The sequence below is a fragment of the Phaseolus vulgaris genome, chromosome 7 (assembly GCF_000499845.2).
Source record: "Phaseolus vulgaris cultivar G19833 chromosome 7, P. vulgaris v2.0, whole genome shotgun sequence".
NCBI classification, from domain to species: domain Eukaryota; kingdom Viridiplantae; phylum Streptophyta; class Magnoliopsida; order Fabales; family Fabaceae; genus Phaseolus; species Phaseolus vulgaris.
In genome coordinates this window covers 37679964-37695314 of record NC_023753.2, presented here as the reverse complement: position 1 = coordinate 37695314, position 15351 = coordinate 37679964, and the positions used below count along the sequence as shown (strand labels likewise).

At 29.7% G+C, this 15351-nt stretch overlaps 1 protein-coding gene across 2 annotated transcripts; it reads right to left on the bottom strand.

Annotated features, from left to right (window-relative positions):
- Positions 1-494: 494 nt before the first annotated feature.
- LOC137830589 (1-acyl-sn-glycerol-3-phosphate acyltransferase 2) lies at positions 495-9409 on the bottom strand. Of its 2 annotated transcripts, none has more exons than XM_068638024.1 (11): positions 9165-9409; positions 8783-8905; positions 7514-7553; positions 7263-7336; positions 6932-6991; positions 6545-6622; positions 5959-6117; positions 3051-3176; positions 1878-1970; positions 1589-1675; positions 495-1051 (listed from the first exon to the last, which is right to left on the bottom strand). In XM_068638024.1, exons 1-11 carry the CDS (start codon positions 9234-9236, stop codon positions 812-814), a joined length of 1152 nt encoding a protein of 383 aa, XP_068494125.1. In that variant the 5' UTR covers positions 9237-9409; the 3' UTR covers positions 495-811. The 2 variants fall into 2 exon arrangements, with proteins under 2 accessions (XP_068494125.1, XP_068494126.1); XM_068638025.1 differs by having other exon boundaries at positions 8637-8905; positions 9165-9360.
- Positions 9410-15351: the final 5942 nt, after the last annotated feature.

The following is a 15351-nucleotide window of genomic DNA, read 5'->3' as shown; positions in this document are numbered from 1 at the left end:
TGTAAATTGTTTATTAAACTTGAGTTTATGAAAAGTGCATCTGAGATTGTTTAAGAAAACTGAAGAATCCTCTTGATGAAGTAAATAAAAAGTTTGAAAAGGGACCAAGATACTTCAAATTTTCAAAAAGCAATGAAGAAGCTATGTGAATCATTCAAGTTACAAAATTTCTTTTTCAGCATAAACCTGACTAACAACCCATATTAGAATCTCTTCTGCCATCATACTTATTCATAACATTAAAATCTGAAACCTTAAGTACATTACAACCCGGATTCTCCACAAAGATTTGCTAGAAATAATGAAGACTATACATGCATTGATGAAGTGATGAAAAGATGTTGGACCAACCATGCTTTATTCGCAAAATGGTAAGATTTTACATGCTTTTCCAAAGAGGAAAAGTCCATTCACAACTATTTTACTGTGATGAACAAAATGAAAAGGCAGACAACAGTTCACAGACATTTAGAAACTTGGAAAACAGCAAGAAATAACCACAAAATAATAGTCCAAAAACAGAAAGTGTACAAGTGACCAAAAAAAGTGCGATGTTAGGTAGGATTTTGTACGCCATTCCTATATATTTGTCTATACAAATTCATCCTAATTAATCTGAAAATAATGAGTAGTACATCCGTAGTACTGAACACATACGAGGTGGAATTCCAAAACAAACAAATAATGAGTCCCTAAAGACACGTTAATGCAATTTTTTTTATAAACCACAGAAGTGCAATTTTCAAGTTCAAGATGTGACCACTGAAGAATTCCCTACCTATGTATAGAATATTCAGGTAACTTGTGTGAACTAGTCTTGTTTGTTATCTCTAGCTTCTAGCTCTTCCCTATTCCTGGACTTTGCTGGGGCAACCTTGGAAGGGGTTGAACGCTCAGCTTGTGAGAACTGAATCAAGATGTGCATGAGTAGAGTCACAACTCCCAAACCAATTGCTGAAAATGCAACACCCTTCCAGGAAGATAGTAGTGAAGACCATTGGAGGAACTTGAGGGCCCCTGTTACAACCACACAAGCCCAAGACAAGACAACCTGTTCCCACAGTAAAATAGTTTGTCAGGAAAAATAATACCCCCCAAGATCTTTTTTACAGGAAATTAGTAAATGTAGTTAGTTAGTAGTATTAAATTTGTCTATAATTTATATATTTTCTAATATTACTCTTAATGTTAATAAAACTTACTTTTACTGCTTTTTACATATTTTTTAGATCTAATTCTTCTAAGCCTTCATCATTAAAATATTTGTTGTTTTAATATTTATTGGCTATGCATGTGAATGTTAAAGTTCCAAAATGCTTTTTATGCATGAGAGAGTTAGAGACTGCAAAGAACTTAAGATGCTAATGCATTCCACTTATAATATATAGTAGAACTCAGAAAAATACCAGTCGTTGAGGATATTTTTGTGAAAAAAAAATACTAAGGCAGGAGACATTCTAGATTGAATTATATAAAAGACCAACCTAGATTCTATGAAAAGGACAGAAAGAGTACAATTTATGCAATACGACAAAGCTGATAAATAAGGAATATGCAAGGTTAGACATGATGAGATGAAGTATCTCACCACAAGAGACTTTATGGGTCGACCGGTATCCTGCAGCTCTTGATCACTAAATGTGTCCTCAGCTATATGTTTGTCGAACAATGCATCCTGGTGTCCCAATGGAATAGGGAGTGAAAAATGTGCCAAAAGTGTAATACAAAAATTAGAAGCTACAAAGTATATCAAAACATTCTTGCAAATAGACCAGTGGGAACTAATACATAGTAACATTATTTACACAGTTATCAACAAAAAAAATACAGACTGGCCTACATGCTTCAATTAACAGCTAAAATTACAATTAACACACCTTAGCCACGAATATGTCTCGACACCATTGAGCAACAGCTTCATTTTCTTCTGGTAAATCCTTCATCAAATGTCGCTTAATATGCACATGCACCTACGGTGGTAAAGTGAGTAAATTTTTAACTAAACTATACATTCAATATAGAAAATATATAAGATTATGAAGGAAAGATAAGAAATCCTCTTGATGAACAAAAGCAAACTAAGGAAAAACGGCATATTGAAGTGGTGTATATCATTCGGTCAAGTAGCTACACAGAAAAATCTGAATCCTTACAAGCTTCGTTATTCTTCAAAGTAAAAGCTAAAAACATACGCACTCAATTGCTAAGGTAGCTGCAAATAAAACTATGGATCCTTAAAAAGTTCCGTTATTCTTTGAAGTAATAACGAAAGTACCAAATGCCAAGTCAAAACTCTTTTTCCTCTAACAAACAACGATATTGCCTCCAAATTCCCCAGCAATAGGATGGTTTTCCATAAATACAAACAAGCCTACTCCAAATCTCCAGCATAAAGTTTTGTAAAATAAGATTATCAGGTGTCCTACAATGGTCGTTAAACAACAACCAAGTCTTATCATACTAAGGGAGATAGTCAATATGGATAAATAAACACCATTCAGATCTGCTAAAAATGTCTTTTAATAGTTTCTTCTGAAGTTCTCTTTAGTCTTCTTTCAATCCATTTAACCAGACAATCTTCTATTTGATTCACTTTTCTTACTACAGTCTCTTTTGGGCTTCAACACCATAAAACCAAAAATCAAAGAAGAAAAAATGAAATCTTATTCCATACACACTTTGAAAAATATGCTCTGGAAATAGCATATAATTTGGGGAAGAACAAAACAAATCAATTCTACCTACATGCATCGGACTCCTAATCTTAATGCGCCTTCTTCATGGCTACCATAGTACCAAAGAATACAGATTGATCAGAGAGGCATTCATAAATCAAGACACACATTGAGAACACTCCTTTTCCTGCCTCCTGACCTAATTCTTATTTATGGTCACATTAAATTAATTCTGCAGTTAAAAACCCTTCACGTTAATTACTAGTAGGAGAATAGTGAAGACAATGAAATTAAAAGAAACTTGATGAAAGTCTCATGTTTGATAGCTTCTGCTCTTATTTTGTTCTTTCTAAATGTCTACTTTGATAGGCTCACCACTGAAGATTTCCCTCTGAAGAGTCTTAGCATTGTAGGAGCAGGTGAACTCTTGGGAATTGCCACTGTTACATCATAAATGGCAGGAACAAATGAGCGCATATGATTTACTGCTGAAACAAAACCCTGAAAGCAACATAGCCGAGTAAATATTTCAGAGCAAACAGAAAAGAACAATAAAACCTAATACAATGCTTAGCAATATTAGGTCATATATGTGACATTGAATGTGTCAAGTAAATTTAGAAGAACAAAGAAGCCAAACCATGAAAGTAAAATGAAATGATGAAGTCAATATCTACTTCGAAATCACATTAAAATCATGTGAACTTACTGTAACAGGTAGCTTAAACCATTTCGACAGTTTTTACAACAAGTAATTTGAAGATTTAAAGAGTGAAAGTACAGCTACAAGGAGGATGTGATATCTTCCCAAACAGAAAAATCCAATATATGACAGAACACAAAATCAGAAAGGCAAAACATCAAATTAAAACACAACCATCTCCACAGCAAGGTAGAGTGACATTGGCAAGATTGCATGTTTCTCAAACAAAATACAGCAAAGGGCAGCAACAACCTGATTTTAAAGTCAGTTGCATTGAAGAGTACAGGTATTTTGTCACTTGCATACGTATTTTTTAAGATATAACTGGGTATCTTTAATGGAGGAATTTTAAGATTTTTTCATTGTTTTTTAAAACTTAAGCAACAAAATTTAAACCCAATTTGGACAGAAAAAAGAATTTAATAAAACAGCAAGGATATTGGTGTATTCCCTTCAAATGTGTTGCTTTTAAATGTTGCAAATGTGACTTTCTTTGAGGACTCTCATTACTTCACCTCACTAGTAAAGCCCAAAAATGCCTCAACTTACTGTTGGAAAGCTACCTTAGTTATGGCCTCGTTGGGGGTATTAATTGCAGCCTCAAGGGTGTGATTGAGTCCTGCATCATCTAGTGATACGAGTTATAAACCCAAACCCTAAAATTAAGAACCTATTTTAGATCATCGTTGGGCCCTATGTGTGAAGGAGAGTGTTCAAAAGTTACTTTAATTGCGATCATCTCTAGCCTACCTTAGTTGTGGCGTCAATGGGGCTACCTTTAATTGTAGCCCTCATGAGTGGTGGTTTAGTTCCACATTAACAATTGACATAACTTAATAAGCTCTATAAAGCTTAGCTAGTCCACACCTTCAAAGTCAATTTTGAGAGCTTGAATTAGGCCTTAAATGCAAATTCTAGGACCTACCTTGATACATAAGTCTCTACTCCAGCTTCAGATTAGCTCAAACATCATGTGGACCAATTGATACTTCTGTACGCAAATGTTAAAAAATATACAATTGACGAGTTATATTCAGACCTGGGTAGGTATCAAATACTAGCGGAAAAATTAAATTTCCGTGCCATGACTAGTCCAAAAATGTTCAAGTGAGCAACATAGGGATAAAGTCATTCATATCCAGGGATATATAGGTTTTCTTCGAAAGGATCTAATGTACAAAAATATGGGCCACTACAGATAAAAACTAGGCAGGCTCCACTTGCGATAGATTATCAACTTGAGTACTGTGTTCAGAGTGGAGGAAATAATGTTTCATGGAAAAACAAGGAAAATGTAGTTGATAAATCAAATGCAAAAGTATTGCATTTAGCTCTGGCTCTTAATATGTGTGAAACTAATACAGTTGAAGATCAGCAGCATAGTCCTTACCCTTAAATGTGATGCCTAGAGTATTTTAAATTGCCTACACTTTTGGAATTAAAAATTGTACTCAATTGGAAAGGTAAAAGACACACCTCCCCACTTCTTCAAAAAAGTTGAAGTTACAGGAGTATTTAACTTTTTTTAATATGTTATTGATAACAATTATTTTATTGTCTTTAAAATGTTTAATTTACTACTATATTAAATAGGTTTTAATATGAGACTTCTACTTTTTTAATTTCTATCTCAAACATCCAAGCAATAGAATTGGAATGAAACTTAGAAGTCTAGTTCTACACCCTAATTCTTTCATTGGGCGACCACAGCTCAAACATAGAATCTATGGTTGTAAACCAATACCAGAACTGTTAGAATGAAATTAAAAATAAACAGTCACTACCAACTGGACCTAAACCCCCATCCAACAGCGTGCAAAATTTCCTACCCGATGAACTTCCAATTTTCTTGTTTTTATATGATTGATCATTTCTAAGAAAACCCAAATAAACATGTTTTTGTAGAACCCCTAATTATTTTTCTAACCTACATTGTCTAGTTTGGGAGACAGACCAAATTTACAATAAGAGTCAAGAAGTCACGAAGACAATAATACGAGGTGAAACAAAGAGTGAAATGAAGACACCCTAATTAAATTAAAAAAGGGTCTCGGGTTTTTTTTTTATTTAAATATAGTTTATATTGTAGTACAACAACAAAATTGATATAGGATTAAATCAACTTTGATGAAAAAGCTGTAAGAATATTCCACAAAATAAGAGGGTTATACATTCACAAGAATCTAAATAACTCATCTTACAAATGAAATTCAATTTTCACAATCCTCAAAACATTAGATAAATCAATGACCAATTGTCCATATTAACCTAGCATATATTTCACAGAAGTATCCAAAGTATCACCATTCTGAATCATTAAAAAGAAAACTAGTTCTCCATTTTAAAACTCAAAATTAAGACAACCCCTTTAACCACCCTTGACAGGTAGAGTGACAACAACAAATTATAAGCAGTAGAGAAGTAATATGTTTTCACATAAAATCCCTCCAAAAGTATGCTAACATGGATTAGTTGAGCCTGAAAATTAACTAGACAAGAATCATGCAGAACCTTCAAACAGTGGAAAGAAAAAAGACAAGGAAAAAAGACAGACAAAAAAATCAAGGAATTATATTCAACCTTAGTTCTTGGAATCAAAACATTTCTAGGAACAGGCAATCCAGCTGAGGCTGCATACTCCTGAGCAGCTAATAGTTTGGCTTGTGTAAAGCGAGTTCCTTCTACAAATAGAGCCAACCAAAAGGGAAGAGGGAAATCCCTCAATTGCTGTAGGCCTGACTGCAAATACAATATTGCAAGACTCAAATGAGGTTCACAATAGTAAAACAGTTAACATACCAAGAGATAGAGGACGTGGACAGCGCAAGGGTTAGACAGAAAATTTACAGTAATTTTTACATCTAGGTGAATAAATAAGAAGACATTAATATAACAGTTAAACTATAGGAAAAAACAAACATTGAGCTGAAACGGCGTGATTTTGAGACAATGATGCTTTATTTGTATTGAGAGAAAGGAATTAATACAATAAATAGAGGAGATTTAATATCCTTTAATAATAAAGATATGATACAAAAATAAATAAAAATGTTCTTAATAATACATATAGAATCTAAATATTAATAATTATATAATATTTGATCCTTATTTCTACAATTATAACAATAACATGTGCAAATATCAATTATATTTGAGTATCCCATACCTTTAGTGTGCTTTCATCCTTGGCCCAACTTCTCTCCAAGAAAAGATATTCGGAAAACCACATTGACCAACCAATAACCTGCACATTTTAACTTAGTTGATGATCAACATTGACATAAATGATGATATGATCAATGAAGCTATCAAAAGTTCAAGTAGGTTCAAAAGCATCCATGTCCAACCACGCCTTAAGCAGACATAGATCATGTGATAAACAAAACTAGCAAACGGAACATCCCGTTATTATCAATATATGCATACAATAAATGCCCCCATTTCACAATTCATTCCAATTTCAAATCATATAATTTCTATCACCCCTAATCAAACCATTAAAACATAAACATAGGAAAACAAGTACCATTCAACAAGCTCTAACATAACATACCGGTAGAAACTTAGAGGATTTCTTCATCACAGCTAGAGTGCTCCCAAGGCAACCTGAACGCTGAAGAATAATAATGTTCAAAAATAAGTCAGTAGTTGAAGCAAACCCAGATGAGTCAAGAAACACAATTCAAATCTAAGAATATCACATTTATGATGAAATAGACCTATAAGTAGGCCTCAACTATGAGTACTTTTGTCCTAGTAAGATAATATTAAACATTTCAGAATGACAAATGAAATATGCAATTGATTCTAATACATTGTAAATTCTAGTATTAATTTTCTTGTGTTGAATATGTGAAAGGGGTCATACTAAATACGACAATCACCTGAGCTAAAACCCATCCAACGAGCCAATCAATGTCACTTCTGTGATTGGATATGACAAGAGCATGCTCTTTACCTGGAAAATTCTAGACAGAATCAGAATTCAAGTGATTTATATTAAGAAAAATGCAGAGACCTTATATACTCCTTTTTCCTTTTCCAAAACACGTGCACAACACAAGAAGAAACAAAATGAAGGGGGGAGGGAGAGGTAGGAAAGCGTAAAGCACCAAATGCAATAGAAGATACTTACCCATTGAACGAAAAGTTTCACTATCTGTGAATACTTGGACCTGAAGACATAAAAGTTCCAAAAGAAGATTTGGTTATTCAAAATGCAACAATAAGAACAATTAAGTTAAATTCATATATGATGTCATTTAAATTACTACTTTTTCTTCTTAGATGAAAAATCAGTTTTACACATTGTAATACGCTTCAAATTAGTTAGTAGAAATAATAGGATTAGAACATGAGTCAGGGTGATCAAAAACATTAAACAACAAAAGAGAAGAGATATCAGAAGGATTGAATTTTTCCTATAGTTTAAATGAAAAGAAGGTCTATCAAGAAGAGAAAAGAATGGATAAATGTGCCAAATTGGTTGGTAAAACATGCCTGCAAGCAGTAATATTCAGTCATCCTAAATCTCTACTTTTTTCATAGCTTAGTTGCTAAGGGAAAAACAAAATCTATCACAAAAGGAGAAAAGTAAACACAAAAATAAGAATGATAAAAAATAATTGTAATCCTCAATCCAATTTCCCACCGTATGGACCCATCTAGCACTGTGCAAGATCTCCCCTCCATTTTAATGCCAAAATCCCTTAACTAAAAAAAGATTACAGTGTCTGCGCAAACCTGCTAATCACTAAAGAACTAGATATTTGTATTGCAATCATTTCAAGTCCATGAGCAGAAAAAGTAACTTTAACCCAAAAAATTCACAATCTCTAATCCTAGCCATTGCCACAGCAGTAATCATGGAAAAGTAGCAGTTATATTCTGTCTTGTCCATTAAATTCCCCCATTAAAAATAAACACAAGCTAGAACAGCTTCATTTCAGTTGAAAGTCGACATCATACAAGCCAAGCATCAACTTTCGCATTTCTTCACTTTTAAGTATCCTAAACATCACGACCCGGTTCATTCCCCAATTAAACAACCTTCACTCAAACGAACCTTAGGGTCTAATCGTACACCCGCCTATAAATACCCAAGGTTTAAAAATTCAAATGCCAATTCAAGAAACCGGCCAGAAATAATTCAGTAAAGATAAATAATACATACCCAATCACAAACCATAATTTACAGTAGCTACTTTAAAAGTCATACCAAAGATAATCTCTGATTAACTAACAGTATAAAAACTTACACCGCCATTGCACGCCTATTAAACTCATTCAGTACTCCAAAGCCACACCATCTAGCAGAGCAAGCAAGTAAAGCACAAAACAACACTTTGCACCAGTGAACTATGAATAAAATCAACAACATTAACCAAGACAAGAGAAACTAAACCTTAACACCAGCCCACCAATCAATAATCCACACGAGTTCCAACCACAGCAGTTCCGCCACCACCCGGTTCATCCGCCGGTACAAATTCTTCGACACCGGCCGCACAAACACGTAGCATAGTGCCTGAGAGCATCACACCACAACTTTTTAACACCCCACAGTACCAATTATCATCAATTAATCGACAAACAACTAATACTCAGTGAAGAAAACTTTATCCGAGTTGAACAAAATGAAGGAGTTCCAACAAGAAGGGGCGGAGCGAAATCTCGAATAATAACCAAAAATGCAAAAACATAAAATAATGATAAAAAAGAGTGTGAAATGGATCGGTTGATGGTGAAAGAATAGGGATTTTGATTTATTTAGAAAGAAAGAAAACCTGAATGAGGTTAACGATGAGGCCAGAGGAGAAGAAGAGAAGGCCCAGTGGAACGACAACAGCTGCAGTCATAGCCAGCGGATTTCTGAAACTTCGATTTGTCGATGATTTTGATGATGTTTCTTGCACTGTTGTCGATCTTGTTTACGCTGATGCTTGCTATGCCTACCTAAGTGCGTGTACCTCACCGTCTCTTGCTTCTGATAACGTGCTCTCTATTAGTTACTTTATTTTTTTATTTTAATTCCAACTTAAACTATGAAAAGGTATAAATTAAATGTTAAATTATATATTTAATATATTTTTATATTATAATGATTTGATTATTTAATTTTTTTAAAACGAGTTAATACAATCGCTTTCATTATACTTATTTTTTTTCTATTGATATTAAACAATAAAAAAATATGAATGATTGTTTCAATTCTTATAGAACTCATTCCTAATCTTCATCACAAGTCTTATTGTCAAAAACAAAATTCTCCTAACTAATCAAGAGAAAAGACATAGATGATCATACTCGTAATAAAAATAAAGATTGATATAAATAAATTATATATTAATTAAAATTGTTTATTAATGAAATATGTGACATAGTTAACTAGATGTGTAATTATAATAATGTCACCGTAAAATTAATAAAAAAATATATTATATTGACTAGTTTTTAAAGAAATTATATTAAATAATAAAATGAAATTAAAAAGATATTATAATAATAAAATAAAAGAATCGCAAGCCATTAAAAAATTAGAAATAATACATCTCACAAACTAGTCTTGCAATCAATCATTTATATAAATTTGTTATATTTAATTAAAATTTTGAATTGTCGAAATATAGGATGACATGGGGAAGGTTTTTAAATAAGTTTCTATGGTTGATTTTTAAATAGTAGTATTTAATTCTTTTATAACTTGGGCACTTAATAAAGTAAATATTTTTATTTAATTCATTTGTGATACCGACTTCAATTTTAATAGTGATATGGGAGTCAATTTAATGTAAATATGATTGAAGGAGAATCTAATAAAAGGAAAAGGAACTTCATATGAATAAATAAAAGAATAAACATGAGAAAAAGAACTTAAACACTTTAAATTTGGTCATTGCTGAAGTATAATATAATATTGTTTGTGATAAAAAAATATTAAAATAATGATAAAAAGATAATAAAATTATTATGTTTTAGTATATTTTTAAAATATATAGTGTGCCTATTTGATATATACCAATTATCTATAAAATAATGTTGGATAGATCCAAAATTCTAACGAACAATTAAACAATTCAATAGTTAATTGTTACACTGCTCAATAATTTTCAATGACATCACTATTTTTAATTTAGTGATAAATTTAAATTTCTTTTAATATAAATCGTATTTGATGTATGATTCATATAAAACAAAATTAGTAGTTATATATATATATATATATATATATATTAAATATAAACTATTTCATTATTCCTTCAATTTTTGAAAGAAAAAAAAAACTGGTATAGATATAAAATTATAATTCAATGTTTTAATCTACAAAGTTAATATTTTATATAAAGTTATTGATAGAATAAAAATTACATTATATATATATATGATGTCTCTTTCTTTCATTTAATAAGTTTTTTTTATTACTATTCTAGTTGGAATAGTCTTTTTCCTAAAAAAAAATTTCTATTTTTTTTTTCAAAAAAATCTAAGAATTTTCTTGTTTTTATATAATTTATATGTATGGGAATATGAATCTATCTTTCTTTTTCTACATAACAAATCCTCTCAGTTACAGTTAAAACATTTTCACATTTTTTTTTAGCAAATTTTTTTCTATGAAAAAATATATTATATTGTTATTGTCGGTTGACTGTTCGTTGGTTGATTTCAATCACAAACTCTACATCCGTCTGTTTCCTGCTCCTTTGGAACGTAACTCTGCTGAAACAGATGGTCCTACCTGTTCGTTCATTGCAATCTGACAATCAAGTCAGTGCAGGGCTTATAAGAATTTAAAAAGTAATTAGTTTTAGTCTTAGAAACAACCTCCCTTAACCTATGATCTCAAGTCCCTTCTAATAATTGACCTCTTATAATAGTTTTCCATAACGAAAATATAATCTCAACTGAAAGCATACTCAACAGAAAAGAAATATTTTGTTTAAGGGCTTACTCTCACACTGGTGCAACAGATCAGAAACTTTCCTATAAGGGTGCATAAAATAATAACAGAATAACCACCAAGGTACCAACTCGTGTACCAGCATCACGGGTCCAATTTGTTTACGTAGGCACCATTAGCGTGACTCTATGCATCATACATGCAACCTAGACTTTACATGTCCTAGCACACATGGACTTGGGTTTAAAAGAAAGTGTTTTACTTGTGTTGGACCCTACGCGCACTAAATGCACCCCTAAGTTCATCACTACCCCTCACTAACCACCTAGGCCTTATGCGCGAAAAGTTAATTTAAGCATACAAAGGGGCGAATACATATGTTTTGGGGCCCAATCACATAGCCCACCAACTTGACCCAAGAACCGAGTTAACCTGTTTATGGCAAGTGCTGAGGTTTTACCTCCGAGTGCTGAGCTTTGAGCGCTCTCGTCCAGTACATAAATAAATAAAGGGTAAGAAAATAAATATTCTTAATTATATGTATTGTGCTTTTATTTTATATATCATAATTTAAAATTTTAGTTCATTTTTTTTCAATAAGTTCATTACTTGTATTTTTAGTTTAATTAAAACAAATAAGAAATGTATGATACAACTGTTTAGTATATAAAAATAAAAAATAATTAGTTATTATATTAATTTATATATTATTTTATAAATTAAAATATTAATATTTAAAATAATTTATATTATTAATAAAAAATTATAAATTAGTTTTTAAATTTGTATCTATCAATTATTTAGTTACTAATTATTTAGATTTTAAATTAAGTTTATTTATAATTTAAAGTAATTAGTAGCTAAAATTTTCATAGTTAATATTATATACTAAATTTATAATTTTTTAATAATAATAATAATAAATGTTTTTATCTTCTATCAAGTTCTTCAATTTGTCTATCAGTTTCTCATCTTGTTGATAGAGGTAGAAGTAACGATAAAGATACTCTCACAATGAAGTTAAATGTGATTAAGTGTTAAAACTTTCATTACCTTTTACCTTAAATGTTTCTCTTATTTATAACTATGTCATGGGCCTACGGGGAGAGCGTTCATAGATTTTAATAATGTTTTACTTATATTATTGTTCTCGTTGTCAACTTACTACGCTAAGAGATTGGCTGATTGTAATATTATGACCTTCAACTAAGTGAGCAATCTGACTTGTCTAGAAACTCGAGTAATATTATGTTTGGGTTAAGTACCAAAAAGTGGTTAATTCTTCTTGTACTATTTTATTTCAATTTTAATGTGCACTCAACATAAAATTTAAAACTCCAAAGTGTCATTGTCATATATATTTAAAAAAAAATGCAAAAGAGGTGTTTTATTGTGGTGAAGGCGCTTTGAGTGGAGGTGCTTGTGGTGTAGTGGTTTGCTCAAGTGGTGAAGCGAAGCCATTACTTTTAGGTGTTGTGCATTTGTCTTTGAGGTAAGCAAATTTGTTTTCACATTGCTTTTTCAGTTGTAACGGGTGTTAAGCTCTTACCGGATATCACGATCTGAAACATTGCCTACAGATGAAGAAATCTGAAAGTATCTATGTGTACTTTGGATTTTCAAATCCGAAATGAGGTCATTGTTTTTCGGATGTTGACATTCGGAAGGTCACTTTTTATTGTCAAAATAAGTTTCTGAATGACCATATTCAGAAGAAACATACTAATTTTTAACTTGCATATCAAAAACTTCGTGATTTGAAAGGTATGAATATCCGAAAGACAAAGACTTCTGATATGTGTTTTTTTATGCTGTCAATGAATATCATGAATTTATACATGAAAAATTAAGGAAAGATTAATGTATGATGATCACGACCAATCAACATTGCCTTCTCATCGACAACTCTTTATCTTCGTCATAGTCGTTTTCAAGGAGAATGAATAAGTGAAGTGTGACTCGATGAATCCTAAATAGTATTTTAAATAAGTAAGGACAAAAATGACTTTTTCATGTGTATTGGTGCAAATATAAATTGATATAGTATAAGAAGAATCAGCCATATTTTAGAACAATAATTGTAGTAGGATCGTGTGCCAAGTTGTTTTTGGCATTGTTTGATAGTAAAAAACTCTTTTATATATCAATATTTTTTAGTTTATAAAATAATATTTAATTTATTTAATATAATAATTAATTATTTTTAATCTTTAAAATTAAATTTTATTTGATAATTTTATTGTAACAATAATAAAAAGTTTGAATTACAAGAATCAATGCTCATAAACATTTTTAATTGCAATGAAAATACATGACCCTTTCTTTGGCTTTTGAAATCTGCATCATTCCTTAAAAAAATATAAAGAATAAATCTGCATAACCAGATGATGATTTTTCTCATCTGAATATTAATATTGGAATAAAGGATTGAATGGGTCCACCAAATGGCCAAACCTATTATATAATAATAATGATAATAATAGTAATAATAATAACAATATTAATAGTAATTTAATGGAAGAGTTGAATAATTTATATAACGTTTTATTTCTTTCATTATACATTAAATTCATTTTGTTTAGTTCAACGTTAAGTTATATTAAAAAGTCTTACACTCTACAAGATTTTATTATACAGTTAGATGTTAAATATAATATGTGTTTATTTTCAAATTAGTCAAAATTATTTTTAATTTATTAGATAAATTTGCGTTGTAAGTTTTAATTAGGAAAAATAGTTTAATTTTTGTATAGAAAAATAATTGCAAATTAAATTACAAAATTACACATCACTGAATGAATCATTCTGAGCATAAGACAATGAAAACCCATAACTGCCCTCACAAAATAAGACAACATTTTTGCTACTTTTTAAAAAATATTTTTAATACGTGGCAAGTTTATTATTCTACAGTGTACTAATATTTTTTAATAGTTTATATATTTTTAAATTCTACAATTTTATATTTTAATTGTTTATTTTTGTTTTTCATTTTTTTTTAAAAAGTGCGATCCCATTATTATATTAATCAACGCATGATTATAGAAAACAATATTTGTTTAAGTATGTTTTTTTTTTATATTTTAAACTTGATTGACAAAATTTTAAGATATATAGTATAAAAAAATACGAAATTACAGACGTAAAAAGTTAATTAAAAATTAACATTACAATACATAAAACATTACTTATATATAAAACTAAGTTTATGGTTTATTTTTTGACTATAGTTGATCCAATGATAAAAAAATTAGATAGTATATATAGAAGATAAATTAAGTTGTACCCGTGTAAGTTTTCTTGAATATTATATCATTAATATATTTATAAAACAATTATTTTTAATTTAATTATTAAATTATAATTTTATATTATTATAACTATTTATGTTGTATTTTATTGAAATTGTATAACAGTTAAACGATTCATATGTTAATATATATATTACGTTACTTTTTATTTATATAAAAAAAATCAGAATTTAAACTTAATATTAAATTTTGCATATTGGTTTGTGTGAAAAGACTTTTAATGTAATCATCAATTTTAAAAAATAACTCAATACAAAAATATTTAACAACATGTTTAGTAGAGTTATACCGTATAATTATATATATATATATAAAATTATATATATATATATATATATATATATATATATATATATATTCCAATCTTAATATGATGATAGTATAAAAATAATGTTTGTTTCATTATTTTATATTTATTAACTTTGGACTACTTTTCCCAATATGCTATACTGTGCTACATGCAGGCCAACCAATTATTGGTTCTCAAATTACTGTTATTTTTGTTTTTATTCAAATAATTTATTAGGTTTGAGAGATGTATGATGTGTTTATATTATTATTTTATCATTTAGTAACATAATATAAAAAAAAATTATGAAATAAAAATTAATTTTGGAGAAAAAAATAATAATTGCTATAGAAATTAAATTAAATATTAACTAATAAATATTTCTAAGTTAGTTTATATTATTGTTAAATAATTTCTAAATATATATATATATATATATATTTTATTTTTTTTTCATTACACAGTCTTTACAT

Coding starts and splice junctions, on each gene's coding strand:
- LOC137830589 (XM_068638024.1), bottom strand. CDS start 9,236: ATGACTGCAGCTGTTGTCGTTCCACTGGGCCTTCTCTTCTTCTCCTCT. Junction 3,177..5,958: donor TTTTGATTCCAAGAACTAAG/GTTGAATATAAT, acceptor TGTTGCTTTCAG/GGTTTTGTTTCAGCAGTAAA. Junction 1,052..1,588: donor GACCCATAAAGTCTCTTGTG/GTGAGATACTTC, acceptor CTGTGGGAACAG/GTTGTCTTGTCTTGGGCTTG.